Below are 15,661 nucleotides of genomic sequence, written 5' to 3'. Positions count from 1 at the left end.
AACAGAAAAATAAATTTTTAGTCTGACAGTGTCATATTCTCACCCTCACACCACAGGAGGGCAAAACCCCAAACTCCTCTCATGAACCCAGATAATAGTGATGGCTGTGGTTATCCCATCACACCCACCACCATGAAGGCACCACTGTCACCTCACCTGTGTGCAGAGCCGCCTTCCTCCACGTGGGTGACGATGATGCTGTGAGGGGACCGCTTTGACCCTCTGCCTCCCGTTATCTGGATTCCCAGCCCGTCCGTCCCCTTCAGGATGTGCATCTTCCATATGCGGCAACCTTCTCGCTGAGAGAAAACGTGCAGAAAGTCCTTCAATTTGGATTTGGAACACCAGGAGAGGGCTGGGAGGGTATGGGAGGGAGCTATTTAGCATCTTGCTGCCCATCACCACACACCTGTATAGCCCAAGCTATACTGGTGTTTCTGCTGAGCTTTGCTATGTTAGCTGTGGTCCAAGCGAAGGAGGCAGAAAGGAGGAGGCAGCACAAAGCAGGGTCAGCACGCAGAAGTTTCCTTGCAGGGGTGTTTGCAGCTTTTCTGAGCCACGCAGAGGCACTGCTCTCAATGTCCTGATCCTTCCTGGAGCAACCAGTGGCCTCAAACCCCTTCGCCAAAACTCAAGGATGAGCCGTGCAGGGCTGCAGAGGACCAAGATGTGGTTCAAGGGGGACCTTGAACATCAGATGGTGCAGCTGCTGTTGCAGCAGGGACCAGAGTTGCATCACATAGCAGTGCTTCCCTCTCCAGAGGGGTTTGCAGGATTTGAGACACAGGGAAAAAACCACCAACTTCAAATTATCAGCTGCCAATCAAGTATTTCTTACTGGGCAGCTGTGGCACAGACTGTAAATAATAAATTTACCCACTGTGGAGAATAATTTTCAGTATAAGGAAGGTAATAAAAGCAATGTTCAGGACACCTTTAGTTGTTTTGGTTATTTTTAATTGCTGTAAAGATTTACCCAAAAAGCAGTTTACAAACTTCAGAGCACTATGAAATGCACAACAGAAACTAGCTCTCATAAGTCCTACTGGCAGGACTGGGCACAAGGAAACACAAGTGCGACAGTATCAGCAGAGCAAAAAAGGAAAGAGAGAAACAAGCAAGCAAGATAAGTAAGGCAGTTGCCAGGATGCTGTCAGAGAGGGGAAGAACCAGGACTACAGGATTATGAAAAACCCTTGGAAGTTTTCAAGCTTGCAAGACAGCAAAATGCACAATTCGGAGGCAATTTTTAAGCCTTGTGTTGTAGTCACCAGGCACCAGGTCAGCTATTTCTGACTGGGTGTGTTATGCACACAAGTAACATTCTCACACTACCCAAACGCCCAAGTAGCAAAGATGATTAAAATTTCATAGCAAACTGTGAAGAGCATGCACAAATTGCTGCTTGTTTCTGAGAAGGAGAACTGCTAAATATATTGGCAAACCCAAGGGCTGCAGCAGCAACCTGCAGATTTTAGGCCACTGCTGTTTATCAGAGTATTAAGTGAAAAAAATGTGGGGTTTTTTTCACTTGATCCCTGAAACTTTTAAAATATTACTTTTTCAGGAAAAAGTAACAAAGAAGTCAGTAGCTACAACATTATTTTAAGAATAAAGTGAAAAATAACAAGAATAATTAATTATTATCAATACTAACATTACTAATGTTAACATAAATATTAATAATAACAACATCTATGATATTAATGAATCCTAGCCCTTAGACCACAAGTAGGAGAAACAGAAAAACCAAACGAGGTTCTATAAGAGGTGACCCAGAAGTCTGAGCCTGAAAACATACACCTGTGGGTAATTTGTTAACTTGAAAGCCTTGCAGATGGGCAATACCTGCTGAATAACAGGACATGTCAGGACAGAGGATGCTTTAAAATAAATTAGAGTGACATATGAGACACTGTGTTAAATGCAGGGGCAAGAGTCAACTATATTTATCTAGCTAAAAAACAGAACTGAACTACAGCATGAAAATGCTCCAGAGAAATTTTATTGCTGCGAAGTACCTTGCACACATAATGAAGACAGTACAGCAGAGAAATACAATCTCTCTATCTCCCCCAGCCAAGCCCAGGCTGAAAAGATGACCATCCATTCTCCTCCTAAGATGCCACTTTGAATGTCCCTTTGTTAAACCCAGTTTGGAAGCAGACTTTCCAATAAAATTTAACAATGCAGTCATAAAATTGCTTTTAATTACTTGGAAAAGCTTTTTGGAATGTAAGTTACACCAAGACCCACAATGTGCCTGGCTTGCACTCCTTAGCACTCTTCTCTATCACACACTTTATTGCAAAAATTCCCAAATTTATTCTTAACTGACCAACTTTTAAATATTCATATACAGAGCACATAATAAGAGCAAATGGCAAGACTACTGCTCTTCATAAAAGTACCAATCTCATTCCCTTTGAATGCCCACTAAAATCAAAAGCTGTTGCAAAGTAATCAAAAGCGCTTGCGAAGTAAAGCACTGTTCAGTGCAAACATGGGCAGAAAAACACATCCACAAAGACAACAAAACCATCTGGCACATGCCCAAACATGTATTTCTTTCACTCATTTTCAAATGCCACTGCCACCAAGTGCTGTGTAAGAAAACGCTGTCCCTTCAGTCCTCGGTCAGCTGCAGGGATTTCACTGGGAATAAACAAGTCAGTGTCATCAGCTGGAAATCAGAACCCCTCACTGTTCTTTCCCTTTCCTTCATAAAACATTCATTGCTCTTCACTAAACCATGCACTGAAAGCAAACACCCCCCACCAACATACACATACTTCTGAGGGATGTCACTCCCAGATTTTGAAAGCTATGTATGAAGAGCAGACTGCCAGCCTTTCCTTGAGGCCTAGAGAAAGGGGGTGTCCAGCAGAACCCCCTTTCCCTCCCCATGAAGCTGCTGTGTTCCCTGTACAGAGCATGGGATACTTCACAGCTCGCTAAAAATGATGCTGCTTTGAACGTGCATCTTAAGTGAGTCAATCACAGGAAAGCCTTAAAAGTAAAGCTCTGTGCCAATTCTAAGGATTTATAAATGCATTTAAATTTTACTTAAAGCTGGTTTTGTTGAGTTACTGGGGACTTCCAGGTTAAACTATACAAAGCTTAAATGCTTTAAAAAATAAGAAAAGAAAAAAAAAGTAGTAATGAATGTGTTTATTTTTGAAAATTATAAAGTATCGTATTTTCAAGCTTTCCTTCATGAACAAAAAGGCTTCAAGCTCACTTAGTCTTTAAATGAAAGCTAGGATTCCGGTGCATTCACTCCACTCCAGAGACTTGCAATACCCAAAGGAAACTCCAAGTGTAGTTAGTTTTGGGGCATTTTGCAGGTCTGATGTCACTGCCCTTGGAGCCTGCTTAATCCCTGCCCAGAGGATGAGTTTCAATGCTGACCGTTCTTCTTTGATCGTCTGCACGATTCCAGTTGCTGCTCAGCTGCTGTCAGTTCCACATTTCTATTAACATCTGAATTTTCCCATCCTCTCAAAGTAATTCTCACAGCTTCACTTTTAAATAACTCAGAATAACATCCCCTCAGCTTTGTTCACCAGCGACACAAGAAATCTGTACATGTGACCTCACAGCTCTTGGTGCAAAAGCACTTGAAGCACAAAGCACAGATGTGCTGATGCCAGCTCAGTCTCAAACTCCAGAAATCCTCATCAAGGGCAGAGAGTGAGGCACTACTAGCCCCTACCACAGCCAGGGACCAGGTGATATCCAGCCTTGCTTACTCCTTAGGAGACTGAACTATATTCCTTGGCCAAAGGCAGGTCACAAGCACCCTGTGCAGCACCTGAGAACAGGTGTTATGAGAACAGGCTCATAACAGGATGTTATGATCTGCTATGCAACAGTTGGCTTTTGCTACTATGTATATTCTTTTGCAAATTATTATAAATTGTAACTACTTCTCCACACAAAGTGAAAACAGTAATTGCTTTTGTGAACAGTGTAACTAAAATTGCGCCTAAAGCAAGGCTATCACAAGATGTAAGCGTGCTTGCAAAGGATGTATCACAAGATACAACTGCTCTTGAAAAAAAGTATAACCAAGACAGCACAGGCAGAGAACAAAATACCATAAAGGGAATCTAAAGTGGCATGAGAAGACCACCCTGGACTGTCCCCCTGATGGACCCGTGGAAACAGTAGCTGTGGACTTATGAAATGCTGGGGCAACTTAAGGCGGAGTTGTGGTAAACTGGCTCCGAAAACGTGCAAAGTCACTCGAGAAAGTAATGCAACTGTAACACTGTAAAGGATTGCTGGCTAAAAAATTGAGTGAGCCTCTGGCTGCTGCCATGCACTCAGAGCTGCTACTTTTGCTTTATTGATCTGTCCCTTATTTTCCATTATTAAACTCTTCAAATTTTGAGGAGTGACCTTCATTTCTCACCATGAGATGTATACTTGTATATGACAATCCAAAGAATGCTATGCAATTCACCTGAGATTTGGTGAAGATGGACATTCAGAAAGACATGCTTGCTTTGAGAGTTTCAAAGCAATAAAAAGCAAAAATTAATTGTTAGGGACTTGAACAAACTTTATCTCTGCCCAGATGTACCCCCATGGACTTTGCCTGTAATCCCAGGCAGCAGCAGCCCTGCCTACATGGATTTCTCCCAGCAAAGGATTTCATGGACATGATGAACCAACATTTGTCAAAGTCAGTCTCAGAGGACAAGATGAGATTGGGTCATCTCTTGAAATCCCTTCCAGACTTGCATTTTTTTACTTCCTTCACACAGCAAGCAGAAACACAAATGGTCAAGTCAGGCTGCAGCTGGACTAATGGCTAATTTCTGTTCTCGACAGTTACATCACTCCTAGTGACTCAACTTTCCTCCCAACTTGGCTCTTTCAAGCAGGCAGCCTTTTGGACCAGATTTTCCTGCTTGAATCTGATCAACTTCAAAGTGCCTAGGTTACAAACAATTTAAATGTTTTAAAAGACAGTATGAATATTCTACTTGGATTAATTGCGAAGCGGGGGGCCCACAGGGGAAGGGTCATCTTATGTAACAGACCACAAGTGAGAATAGAGAATACAACTTGCAGCTTCCAGTGGGTCCCCACAGGCTGTTTTTTCTCCACTATGAAGCCATTGTACATCAGGCAGCCTCTGCTGAGAGCGAGCCTACATCTGGAATAAACTAAGAGTGCTGCAGATCAGAAAGGGAGCGTGCTGCCAGCGCGACGTGGGGAAGCTCGCCTTCCGCCTGCTCCGAGTGCACACCATCAAACACTCCGTTTCATAAGCATATCATTAATAAAACAAAAAGGAACGTTTTTCCTCCAAGTGTTGAGGAAAAAAATAAATAAATGAGCAAAAGACACTGGAGCCATTCTTTCCCCCGCTTCCCCTTTACTAGCTAATTGCAGGGGATTTAAAAGGGGTTTGACTTATTTTGACTGTACTGTGTTCAAGAAGCTGCAAATCTGTATATACAAAAGAAAAAAAATTGCTTTGAAATCTTTCATAAAAGACAAGCTTGGCAGGAGCAAGGTGTAAACAAATGGAAAACAGAAACACCGTAAGTAGTTAAAAAGTCAGACAGTAAAATGGAAAATGTAAAATAGTTGTCGACGAAAAAACACTTTCTGTCACAGCAGCAATTCAGACGAAGCTGATGCAAATATGTAACAATTTTAAAACAAAAACAGAGATAAGCCCTGATAAGAATATCAATAACCATTCAAAGTCTGTATGCACACACTGACTGACATGGACCTGAATGCAGCCCATGGGACGACTCCTGCCCTTAATTCAACGTGGATTTTTACTGTCTGTCTGCAGGGACCAGTTCCCACTTACAAACTTCTCAGGGTCTCCCATTAGGAGCAGCAGAAGCAAGAAGTGAGATCTTCCTCACCAGCCACGAACCTGCTCTGGAAATATGACATTGAACAGAAAGTTCCAAGTTCCATGCATTATAAAAATTTACTTCAATAAGCTCCACAGCAGCTGGCAACCAGCATGCTGATCACAAGAGCTGAAAACCAGCACAAAACGCCCTGAACAGAAATGCATTACATTAGACCTGTAGTACAACAAACCCTCTCTACATGAACAGGGAAAACACTGGGATGGTCCCAGCACATACCACTGCCCCGCATTCTTCACTGATGTGAGATCAATTAAAAGCACTACTCCTAGCTCCCTGCCCCACCTTGGATCACATCATGCCTCCTCCCACTATTCCTCATTCCCCAGCAGGCAGGTGGGACAGACAGATGGGTAGCTGGGGAATTAACTTGCACCATCACATACCAGGTGAGCAGCTTGAATGCATCAGTCTTAAGATACAGTCAAAAGCCATCACTCTTCACATCTCAGATATTAATGTGAATGACTCAGCACCAGAAAATCATGCAAAAATCTGATTTTTGCAGATTCATAACAAAACAATTATTTCATTAGTGGATAATGAGTGTATTTTTTATCTGATCTTAGCCATGTTATTTTTAAGGCTGAATCTGAAAGCAGGACCCCTGTTTTCATCTACTACACTGGGTTTTGTTTTCTTTGTTGCACAAGCAAGCTGAACAACTCCAAGATAAATCAAAAGCCGGGGAGGGAAATAATCTTAAATTTCTTTATCAATAAATTATTCCAAGACAGGAGTTCTTTGTCCATCCTTACTGCCTATGAAAGTTTCTTAATGCTGAACCACTGAAGCCTTTGGCTTCTGCCTCTGGGTGATGCAAGTGTGTCTCCTACACTACTGAAAAGAGGGGGGAAACCCCCAAACCCAACAGGAACCACACAGTATTGACAATATAAATTCTCCATGTCCTCAAAGCCAGAAGCACAGACACAACTGTGATTTCACTCAAGTGTTCATTTCTGATCTCACAAGTCCCCTTGTTTGGACAAACAGCCGCCAGACATTTGGCATCTTTTCACGAAAATGTGAGTACTTTCCCCATGAAAAGAGAAGTGTCCTAGGGGATGAAGCCTGGGGAACAGTAAAAAGCAAAAACATACTCTCCCCCAAACACAAACACATAATTAAAATACACAAACTAGGGAGCACAGCAGAGTGGATGAAAATTTCACAAGCTTAAGCAAGACTGTCGCCCAGGGATCCATCTCCTGAGACAGACTGCTTGTTGACATAATTTCCTTGGCAAGGGCTTTAAACATTTTATCAGCCAGTGCAAGCACCTGAACTATACCATCACCCCTCACAAAAACCTGCTGGAATCATTTGTCATCCTGAACCATCACCAGCTGGATTGCACCCCTCTGAACTGTTCCACTCTTGCCATCAGCTGAATCATTATTCAGAGATCAGACAAAGGATTTTCTCCTCTGTCTCTGACCCTAGGGGGTCTTTCTGCCTGGCAATTGCCCCTGAGGAGGCTCAGGCTTTTAAGGGCTACAGGTGTTTGCACTCTACTGGGTACTGAGTAGCCAGTCTCATGCTCTTGGTGGGCTTTTGGGAATGGCTGGTTGCTTAGTCTGAAGTTTCTCAGAAAACACCCTTGCAGTCTGCAGCAGATTAAAGCCCAGCCTAGAGTAGGTCACCACACACTGATGTCAGCTAAACAGGGGTGTCTCACGGTGACTGGTATTACATCTGTCCACAGCCGGAATCTTTAGGATTTGCTCAGTGCTTTCAGCACTCTGCTACAAAAATTAAGTGTATGTAGCTTTATAATTCCAACAAATGCCTGAAACATTGCAGCACCACAGCAGACAACATACTCTATTTTTAGGCATGTCCACTTGGTTTCAACTATTCACACTTAATGATTAAAACATAAAATGGTGTGAACTTGAATTCAGCTAAAGCTAGTCATCTGCATTTCAGTTGTGGGTCTGCTGTCTCTTTAACACAGCACACAAAATATTAAGAGAAAAGGCCCAAACACCCCCTTTCTGTGTGGGTGGGAAATGCTTTCATAGGAGGGTTTTCACCTATGGTTTACGATAGCTGAGTATGGCTGAGCCCTCCTGCAACAGAACCTTGCACGCTCCCTTTGGGGATAGCTCATTTCCAAGAGTGAAGGCCTCGTTTCAAGGTGACACAGTAAAACCAACACATTGTAACTTACCCATTACCAGACTATCTCTACATCCAAGCACCCTTGGAAAATTCAGTACAAAAACAAGATAAAAGGACAAGTCGTTATTCAAAATTAAAGTCTACAGCACCACAGCTGCAGCTATCACTTAAATCACAGCAAAGGCAAGCAGAATCTTAAGTCAGTTGAAAAAATTTGGCAGCAAGCGACTTAACCCCAGAAAATCGGGATGCTTGTTGTTTTATGGCAAGGTGGAACATAACTGGCAGCAAAAAATATTAACTGTAATTTCACTGCTAGTTACATCAAAGCATTTCCTAAAACCCCAAGCAAAAACAAGGCCAAGTTTGTCAGTGCTGTACAGCTGCAATTAAAAGACAGCCCTCGTCCCTAAGAGAGTTTACAACCCAAAACAGACAACAAAGAGGAAAGACATGCTTATCACAGTGCACATTAAACCTTCAAGACAGTAGATAGCCCCAGGATCCATGTTAATGAAAGTTGGAAGAAAACACAACAGATAAAAAGATGTTAAGAACTGAATCAGATTCTGAGGAAGGCCTTTACATGACTAAAAGTATCTACATTAACACCTAAACCCAGTGTTATTTATGTCTAAACCGTGCATCACAAGAATCCCATAAAAGCCTTGATGAAACAGTAATTACTGCTTAGGCTGCCAAAAAAAAGATGATGTAAAGCAACTTAGCTTCAGTAGCTTCACTGGACTACCTTGCTCACAGCAAGTTACACATTTTGGTGCAGCAAAAGGGTGAGAATTTTTTTTTTCCCATCAAGTTTAACAAAATAGTAAAATGCTTAAAGCCATTACATTATCTCAAGCCTCATGTTTTGATTCCTGTAATGTGCTATTAAGCCTTCCTCTTCTGCTTGGCAAGATAAGGAACATTTTCCACTAACCAATAGTCAAGGTAACGCTGGCATTTACCAACACTAATTGGCAAGTACTGCTGTAGAATGGCTGTCAGCCTTCCCTAACTGCAAAGCAAAATGCAATTCAAAAGCATTCATCCCTACCCAAGATGAGCCACATCAGTAAGAAAGCAATAATGGGCCCAAAGAATGAAAAGAGCTGCTGATAAAATGTACCATGCAGTACAAAAGCAAGTCCTGGTTGGTTCTCTACATACAGACACGTCTGTGTGCACCTGTGCACAGGCTCACAGGTCTGGAGAGGGTTGTGGTCCATGCAAGCTGGGCTCAGTTGGGCAGTAAGAGCAAAGCTGGCTAGGCAGGCACACTGCTCTGGGGACTGAGACCAAAGCAATGGGGTCAACAGCATGGAGCCAAGATCCTCAACTACTGCTATAACCCAGAGCTGCCCAAAAACCTCTAGGAGGCAAGGCATTAACATTCCCTTGCCTTCCCCTTTCTCTCCTTTTTTGTTAAGATGGCACGCTGACTTCAGAAAAGCATCACACACAGTTTGCAGAACCACCAGATGCTAATCTGTTTCCATCCTGGAAAGGTATCCCACCACAACCCCATCCCACAGTGCCATCACCACCCAGGACACCCTGAACTCCTCCCATGCCATGTATCTTTGGCACTGGAGAAATACTGAAATGCACAGCCCCAGTCCCTTTCACCTGCCTCCCTTAACTATTAGAGCATTTTCACGCTGCCTAATGTCCTTTACACAGTTTCCACTAGTCACTGATAAATTTGGATCTGGATTTCAAGACCTTAATAATTTGGATGCTTATAAAGAAGAGAATTCAAGGCCGTTCTGGGGGTGTCTTGTTTTTGCTCTTAACAGCTGGGTTTTTCAGGGCTTTCAGAGCATCCTGCTGAGGGCGGAGGAAGCCAAGGTGGCTAGTCTGTTCTGGTATAACTCATCTTTGTCCAAGCTTCCTCTGGCTTCATCAGTGAAAGCCAAACCTGGCCAAACCTGAAAGCCAAACTTCTCATCATGCCAGCAAAACCTGGATCTGTTTCAGTCCCCTCTGACAACCAGACTCCAGCCCCTCACACTCCTAATCTGGTCTTTGCAAATCCCAGTCCTACTTCTGATCCATGCCCATGCCAGCTGTATCTGGCCATCTCTAGGCACTCCTTAGGGGCTGAACAACAACAGAATGCAGTTCACAGACCTTCCAAAAAGACCAGGACAAAAAAACTGAGAACAAAACTGAGGCATTCTGTCCTACCAGTCAACACAGTGAAACCACAGGACTGGTATATTGAGAGGAAAGTTCACAGTTTCCTGTTCTTTATAAGTTTTATTCAAGGATTCACAGTTTCCTTTTCTATATAGTTTTTAATGGGCTCCAGCAGCCCCTTCCCATACTTCTCTTCCATCTGTGCCTGTATAAACACACTGCAAAACTACACCCTGTCTCAGGCCACTGAATAGAAGAAGTAAACTTTGATATCTGTGTTTAAGCTCCCAATCTTCACAGGATATGATGGGTCATTACTCCAGCTCAGAGACTGCCTAATCTTAAATCACTGCCCTTGACTCCCACTGCTGCCAGCCTGGGTCCTCTCCAAGGTCAGATCTGCTTTCCAGATCTTAGAGATCTTCCTGTCAGGCAGATACACAGCTTTGCTGCTTTGAATCTCCACATTTTTAAAAGTCATTTAGGTTCATCCTAAAAACATTGCAGCATAACTTAACCACCTGTAAACATTAAATGCTGCCTGCTAATTGACAGGTACAATATTTACTGAGGGTTACATCCCAGCAGACAGCCTAGCAGATTTGTTTATACACAGCGATAGCAATGCCAAGTGCAAGGAGAGACAGATCAAGATCTGAGAGATGAAAGCAAGCCTGAAGAAGGGGACTGGCACATGCACACAAACCAGTAACACAGGAATCTCCTGGCAGGTTCACTCGACAAACAGTATTCATCTCGCCTGTCGCCTCATAATCCAGCATTGCTGTTATGAGCGGCATGCACAGAGAAAATGGGAGACAAAATGGCAGAACAACCCCATGCTTGTGGGAGAAGCATCCTGAAAGCAAAAGGCACTGAAATGGAGCGTAGATGCCTCAAAAGCTCTCCTAGCACAACATCCCCTAGGCACTGGCCATGAGCTGGCTGCTGGGATCAGCACAGTAGTGGCTGAAGACATGCAGATCAACCCAACCTCTTCTCCCCTATTTTGGTTACAACTTCAAACTAATTTTTTATGGAGAGGAAAAAAAAGGAATTTTCCTGGACTCCACATTTCAGTTTCAATAAAGCTCCAACCTGCCTCCTGGGGTGGGAAAAGAGCAGCGGAGAAGACCAGGGAGGTCCTCCCACATCCATGCTGGTCCCTGAGTGGCTTCTCAAAGCCTTTCCTCCCACCTGCAGCCATCTAGTCTGCCGCAGGCTGGGTGTCCCCCGAAAGCATATATAGTGCTCCCCAGGGGCACAGGGCTGACAGCTGTGGATATTCAATTAGCCAGCATGTGGAGGAGATGGTGAGCACGGGGCAGGCTGCTTTCCCCATGGAGAGAGTGCCCTGCCAATGCACCCTGTCCCTGCTCAGGAGGAGATAACTCATCCTGAGGCTACGGGAGGTTTGGCTTGCGCTTTGAAGCCTGGAAGGAGGCTGCAACTTCTGACAGGACATCCTGGACGCCGTTTTCAAAAGGCTCCTGACACAACTGGATCTCACATGCCTGAGTGCCAGGTCATGCTTTGAAAACGGAGCTGGAAGTGAGATCTGAGGCTCCCAAGTGTATTCATTCCTCACCTTTTTTCTTAACAGGAAACAAATAATTTTGAAAATTTTCTTCACTGTCCCTATTCAATACTTAAGAACCTTAATTAGGCCACTCATTACTCTGATAGCAGCTACCCCACAGATGCTGTAAGTGATGGGCTTCTATAAGCCCCCCTTGCCATTAAAAAGCAAAGGATGAGCTAGGCATGCTATTCAGGCTCCAGATATTCACATTTCTCCTCATTCAAATGTCAGGAAAATGTAATTAGTGCTGACACAGACGGAGGTCATATTTCCAAGCAAAATATTAGGGGGGAAGGAAATAAAAAAAACAATAGAGAAGCAATTTTACTAAATGACACTAGACCACAACTGAACAGATTACAGCTCTTGAATTTTTCCAGTGCCTCAGCTATGTTTTTACGTTTCACAAAGCCATCCTGTATGTGCTTTGCATTAAAAATTTACTTATTGCTCACATGGATACATATATGTTCTGAATTTAACAATTTACTCCTCAGACCAAAATGATTCAAAACATCAAGGTAGCACTAGCACGAGATGGCTCTGGATCAAGAGTTGGTGTTTTTTTTTACACATATATTTTTGGCTTTCCACTTCAAAAAAGGTCTGATCAATTTCATTTACAACATGTGTTTAAGCATCTTCAGAACAGATTCAAGAAGCCTTTATATGGACCAGAACTTTCAAAACACCGAATGATTCATTTATTTATTTTTAAGCTGTTAATGTTTTCTTTCAGAATGACTATAGTTATGAGGCTTGCAAGAACACACACACAAACACCCTACCCTTTCTGTGGCACCATAGAATCCAACATGTCTCACTGATGCAAAGAGCAAGTTTTTGCAATTACGCTTCTTTTAAAACCAGAGGTTTTTTTAATTGCTTTTAGCTCCTACAAAGTACTTTAAATTAAATTACTGTAACTTTACAACCACGATCACCACTACCCTAGAGTAGTGCTGAGGAGCACTAATTCAGAGGGCACGTTTAATTCCCTGCTTTTCTCTACAGAATTTAGTGATGAGATGTCCACTTGCAGTGCTTTGTTACCAGCTTTGAAGTCTTAAAACCAAAACCAGCTGCTGCAGCCAGCCCCAAGCCCAGCAAAGCAGCCTTCATCTGTTTATACTATCAGTGCCTCTGGAAAGATTGGCAGACAGTGCTTCTGGTGATAGATGCATACTGAAACCTGATCAAGGCTTGGGTTATTTTCCTCCATCCAGCAATGCTGCAATTCCAGACAGGCAACAAACCCCAAGATCTCCATTAGGACAAAGAGAGAAGCAATGAAAGCCCCGATCCCACTGTCATCCCAAACATTAACAAATCGTCTATCTCATCAACTCTGAGCAAAATCCACAATTACTTCCATGTGGTTCCCAGACACTGGCCAAACAAGTTTCGTATCACAAATACATGCAATGTGGTCTGGTGCATCAAAAAGGGAAGCTTCAATCCCAATGTTAACATGAATTGCAAGGTGACATCAAGTCCAGGCAGAGCTAAACATGAAGCTCCAAAGGACAAAAATTACCATCTTCTACTGACATCTCCTGCTCCAGTGTTATAGGGTCATCAGCTGTCTCAACAAAAAATCCTGAGGCCAACCCTGACAGGTCAAGAGATTAAAGGACCTACCCGCCATCAGAGATGGAGTATGACAGAGGTTTCCAACAATTACTATTTAACTCTCCAATTCTCCTGCCCCCCTGTTTTAGATGCCATCCCACAGCCGGGTGCCCTGACAGCTTGTCTTGTCACCTACAGGCTCAGCCCAAGGTCAGAGCATCAAAACCAGAGAATTGCTTGAGAAATCAACCTAATTTGCTTGCACATCTTCTGCTTTCTTCTCCAGAAGAATCAAATCAAACGTACCTGGGCAGCCTGGTCCCCAATGTCTGGCATGCCATCATCTGACAGGCGGCCCCGGTACGGCGCCCCGGTGCCCTGGTGCTGCTCCTCCCCATTGGTCTCTGCTTCCGAGGTCTCTGGCTGAGCAGCCTCCACCTCCATCGGGGTGCAGTGCCCGTTCCCGTGCTCCGAGCCCAGCTTCTCCTTGCTGTCCTTGCTGCCCGGCGTCCTGGTGATGACCCCGAACTTCCTGGTCCTTTTCCCATTTTGAGCAGCTCTGTCTCCGGGCTCAGGGCTGGGCTTGGCTTTGGGGTCGCAGCTGTTGCTGTTGTTGCCGTTGGAGGGAGGCAGAGGCGCTTTGCGCTTGATGCGGCGCAACATGATCAGGTAGACAAAGCCGCCATTCCAGCACTGCTCGGCCAGGTAACTGCAAGGAAAGGGATGTGTGAAAACCACGGACCACTCACCCTGCAGCGCCCACATCCCACCCCAACATCCCAACTCTCTGCACCTCATGATGTTCATGCACTGTCTCAGCCAGCTGATTACCTGGTGTATGGACAGGTTAGGATAACGCGAGGAATTGGCAAATGCTCTTTCCTCAGAATCAGAAGAAAATATCAGGAATAATTAACAGCCCTACCAGCCACCCAGGCTGATCCCACCACAGCATAACATGACAGCTGATAAATGCCACCAGTTCACACGCCCTGACCTCCATATCTGCAGCACAGCAACATGTAAAGGTGAAGTAAGGAAAGCAGAGCACAGAATGTTCTCAGCAGAGTATTAAAATAAAGAAATATTTTCTAAAAATAATTGAAAATCAGGCAGGATTCATTTGTGCAGAAGCCCATAGAGCATCTGCATCTGAAATGAGCCTCCTTAATGAAACTAATCTTCTGCTTCAGCATATGTACATGCTTTGAAGACCGCTGGGAAAATAAAAAAATGAGCCATTAGGGTAAGCAGGCACAGCACCAATGGCCCCAGTACAGCAAGGCACAGCACTACCAGGCATCCCAGATGCTTTATAGAGACGTGGAAATCAGGTGGGTTTCCTTTATAACAAGCATATTCTAATCAAAACAGGGACCAAGTCATCTCAGTTGTGCAAGGAGCAGGACCCAGGTTCTCCTACCAGAGCAAAGCATCACTTCCCCTACCAAAGTCTCAAGACATGGCTTGGAGGAATTAACATTTCTGCTTCAAACAAACCCTCTGTGACCTTACAGAAACTGCACCCACTGATGCAAAAGGGGAATCTAACTTCATGCTTCTTTTAGAAAAGGATATACCTCAACCCAAATTCTTGAAATATTTGGGTTCTGAGCCAAGGGTGTGACCAACTGAGAGTACAAACAAGCTGGAATTTGTATGTAGCAGGTTTGTATGTGCCTTTTCACACTAATTTAGGCCCCAAAACTATATTGCCTTTCTCACTAGTGAAGGTAGCATGAATTTCCCACAGCATTAAATATGCCTGTGCTGCAGCTGCAATGAAATGAACTCTTTACTAATACAGAGCAGTTGCTGAACCTACAGCTTTTAGAGCAGATGAGAAACTAGGTGTGGAATTGAACCGCAGATCATAAGAGGAAACAGCACAGCAGAGAGAGGAAGAACCACTCAGGAGTCTGCCACCAAGTTTTTTCCCTCCCTGCTGCTTGTAGGCTAATTTTCTGTTTCCCTTTCTTAAAAGTTGTTTGGCCATAAAATAAATCCTTCAAACTTAATCCTGCACAGAGGTGACTTAATGGCAAAACAGGAAAAACAGCTATGATAACCCCTGAAGCAAAGGGGTGAGGAAAGCACCCTCAACTACTCCAAGTAAGCCAGACCAGCCTGGCAGTGGCTGGAAGTAATATGATGGGTGTGTATTTCTATCCAGGGACAAGGGCTGGTATTTTCACCCCACTTCTTTGCAAAGCTTCAATGTCCCCCACAGACAACATCGGCATTCAAATCACTTATATTTAATTAGGAAGACTGATGTTTAAATGAATACCACAACTAAATAACCTTAAAAGCAGCCCTGGAGCCACAG

At 43.7% G+C, this 15,661-nt stretch overlaps 1 protein-coding gene across 1 annotated transcript in view; it reads right to left on the bottom strand.

Moving 5' to 3' along the window:
- Positions 1-15,661, bottom strand: part of PDZD2 (PDZ domain containing 2) — a 136,920-nt gene that overhangs the window by 54,631 nt on the left and 66,628 nt on the right. The window contains 2 exon segments of the mRNA XM_031063074.1: positions 157-299; positions 13,639-14,041. Of these exon segments, the coding sequence (XP_030918934.1) occupies positions 157-299; positions 13,639-14,041 (546 nt within the window).

This window comes from Geospiza fortis, unplaced genomic scaffold, assembly GCF_000277835.1.
Source record: "Geospiza fortis unplaced genomic scaffold, GeoFor_1.0 scaffold174, whole genome shotgun sequence".
In the NCBI taxonomy this organism is placed as follows: Eukaryota; Metazoa; Chordata; class Aves; order Passeriformes; family Thraupidae; genus Geospiza; species Geospiza fortis.
The sequence above is the reverse complement of the archived record's forward strand: the minus strand, read 5'-3'. Positions and strand labels throughout refer to the sequence as shown.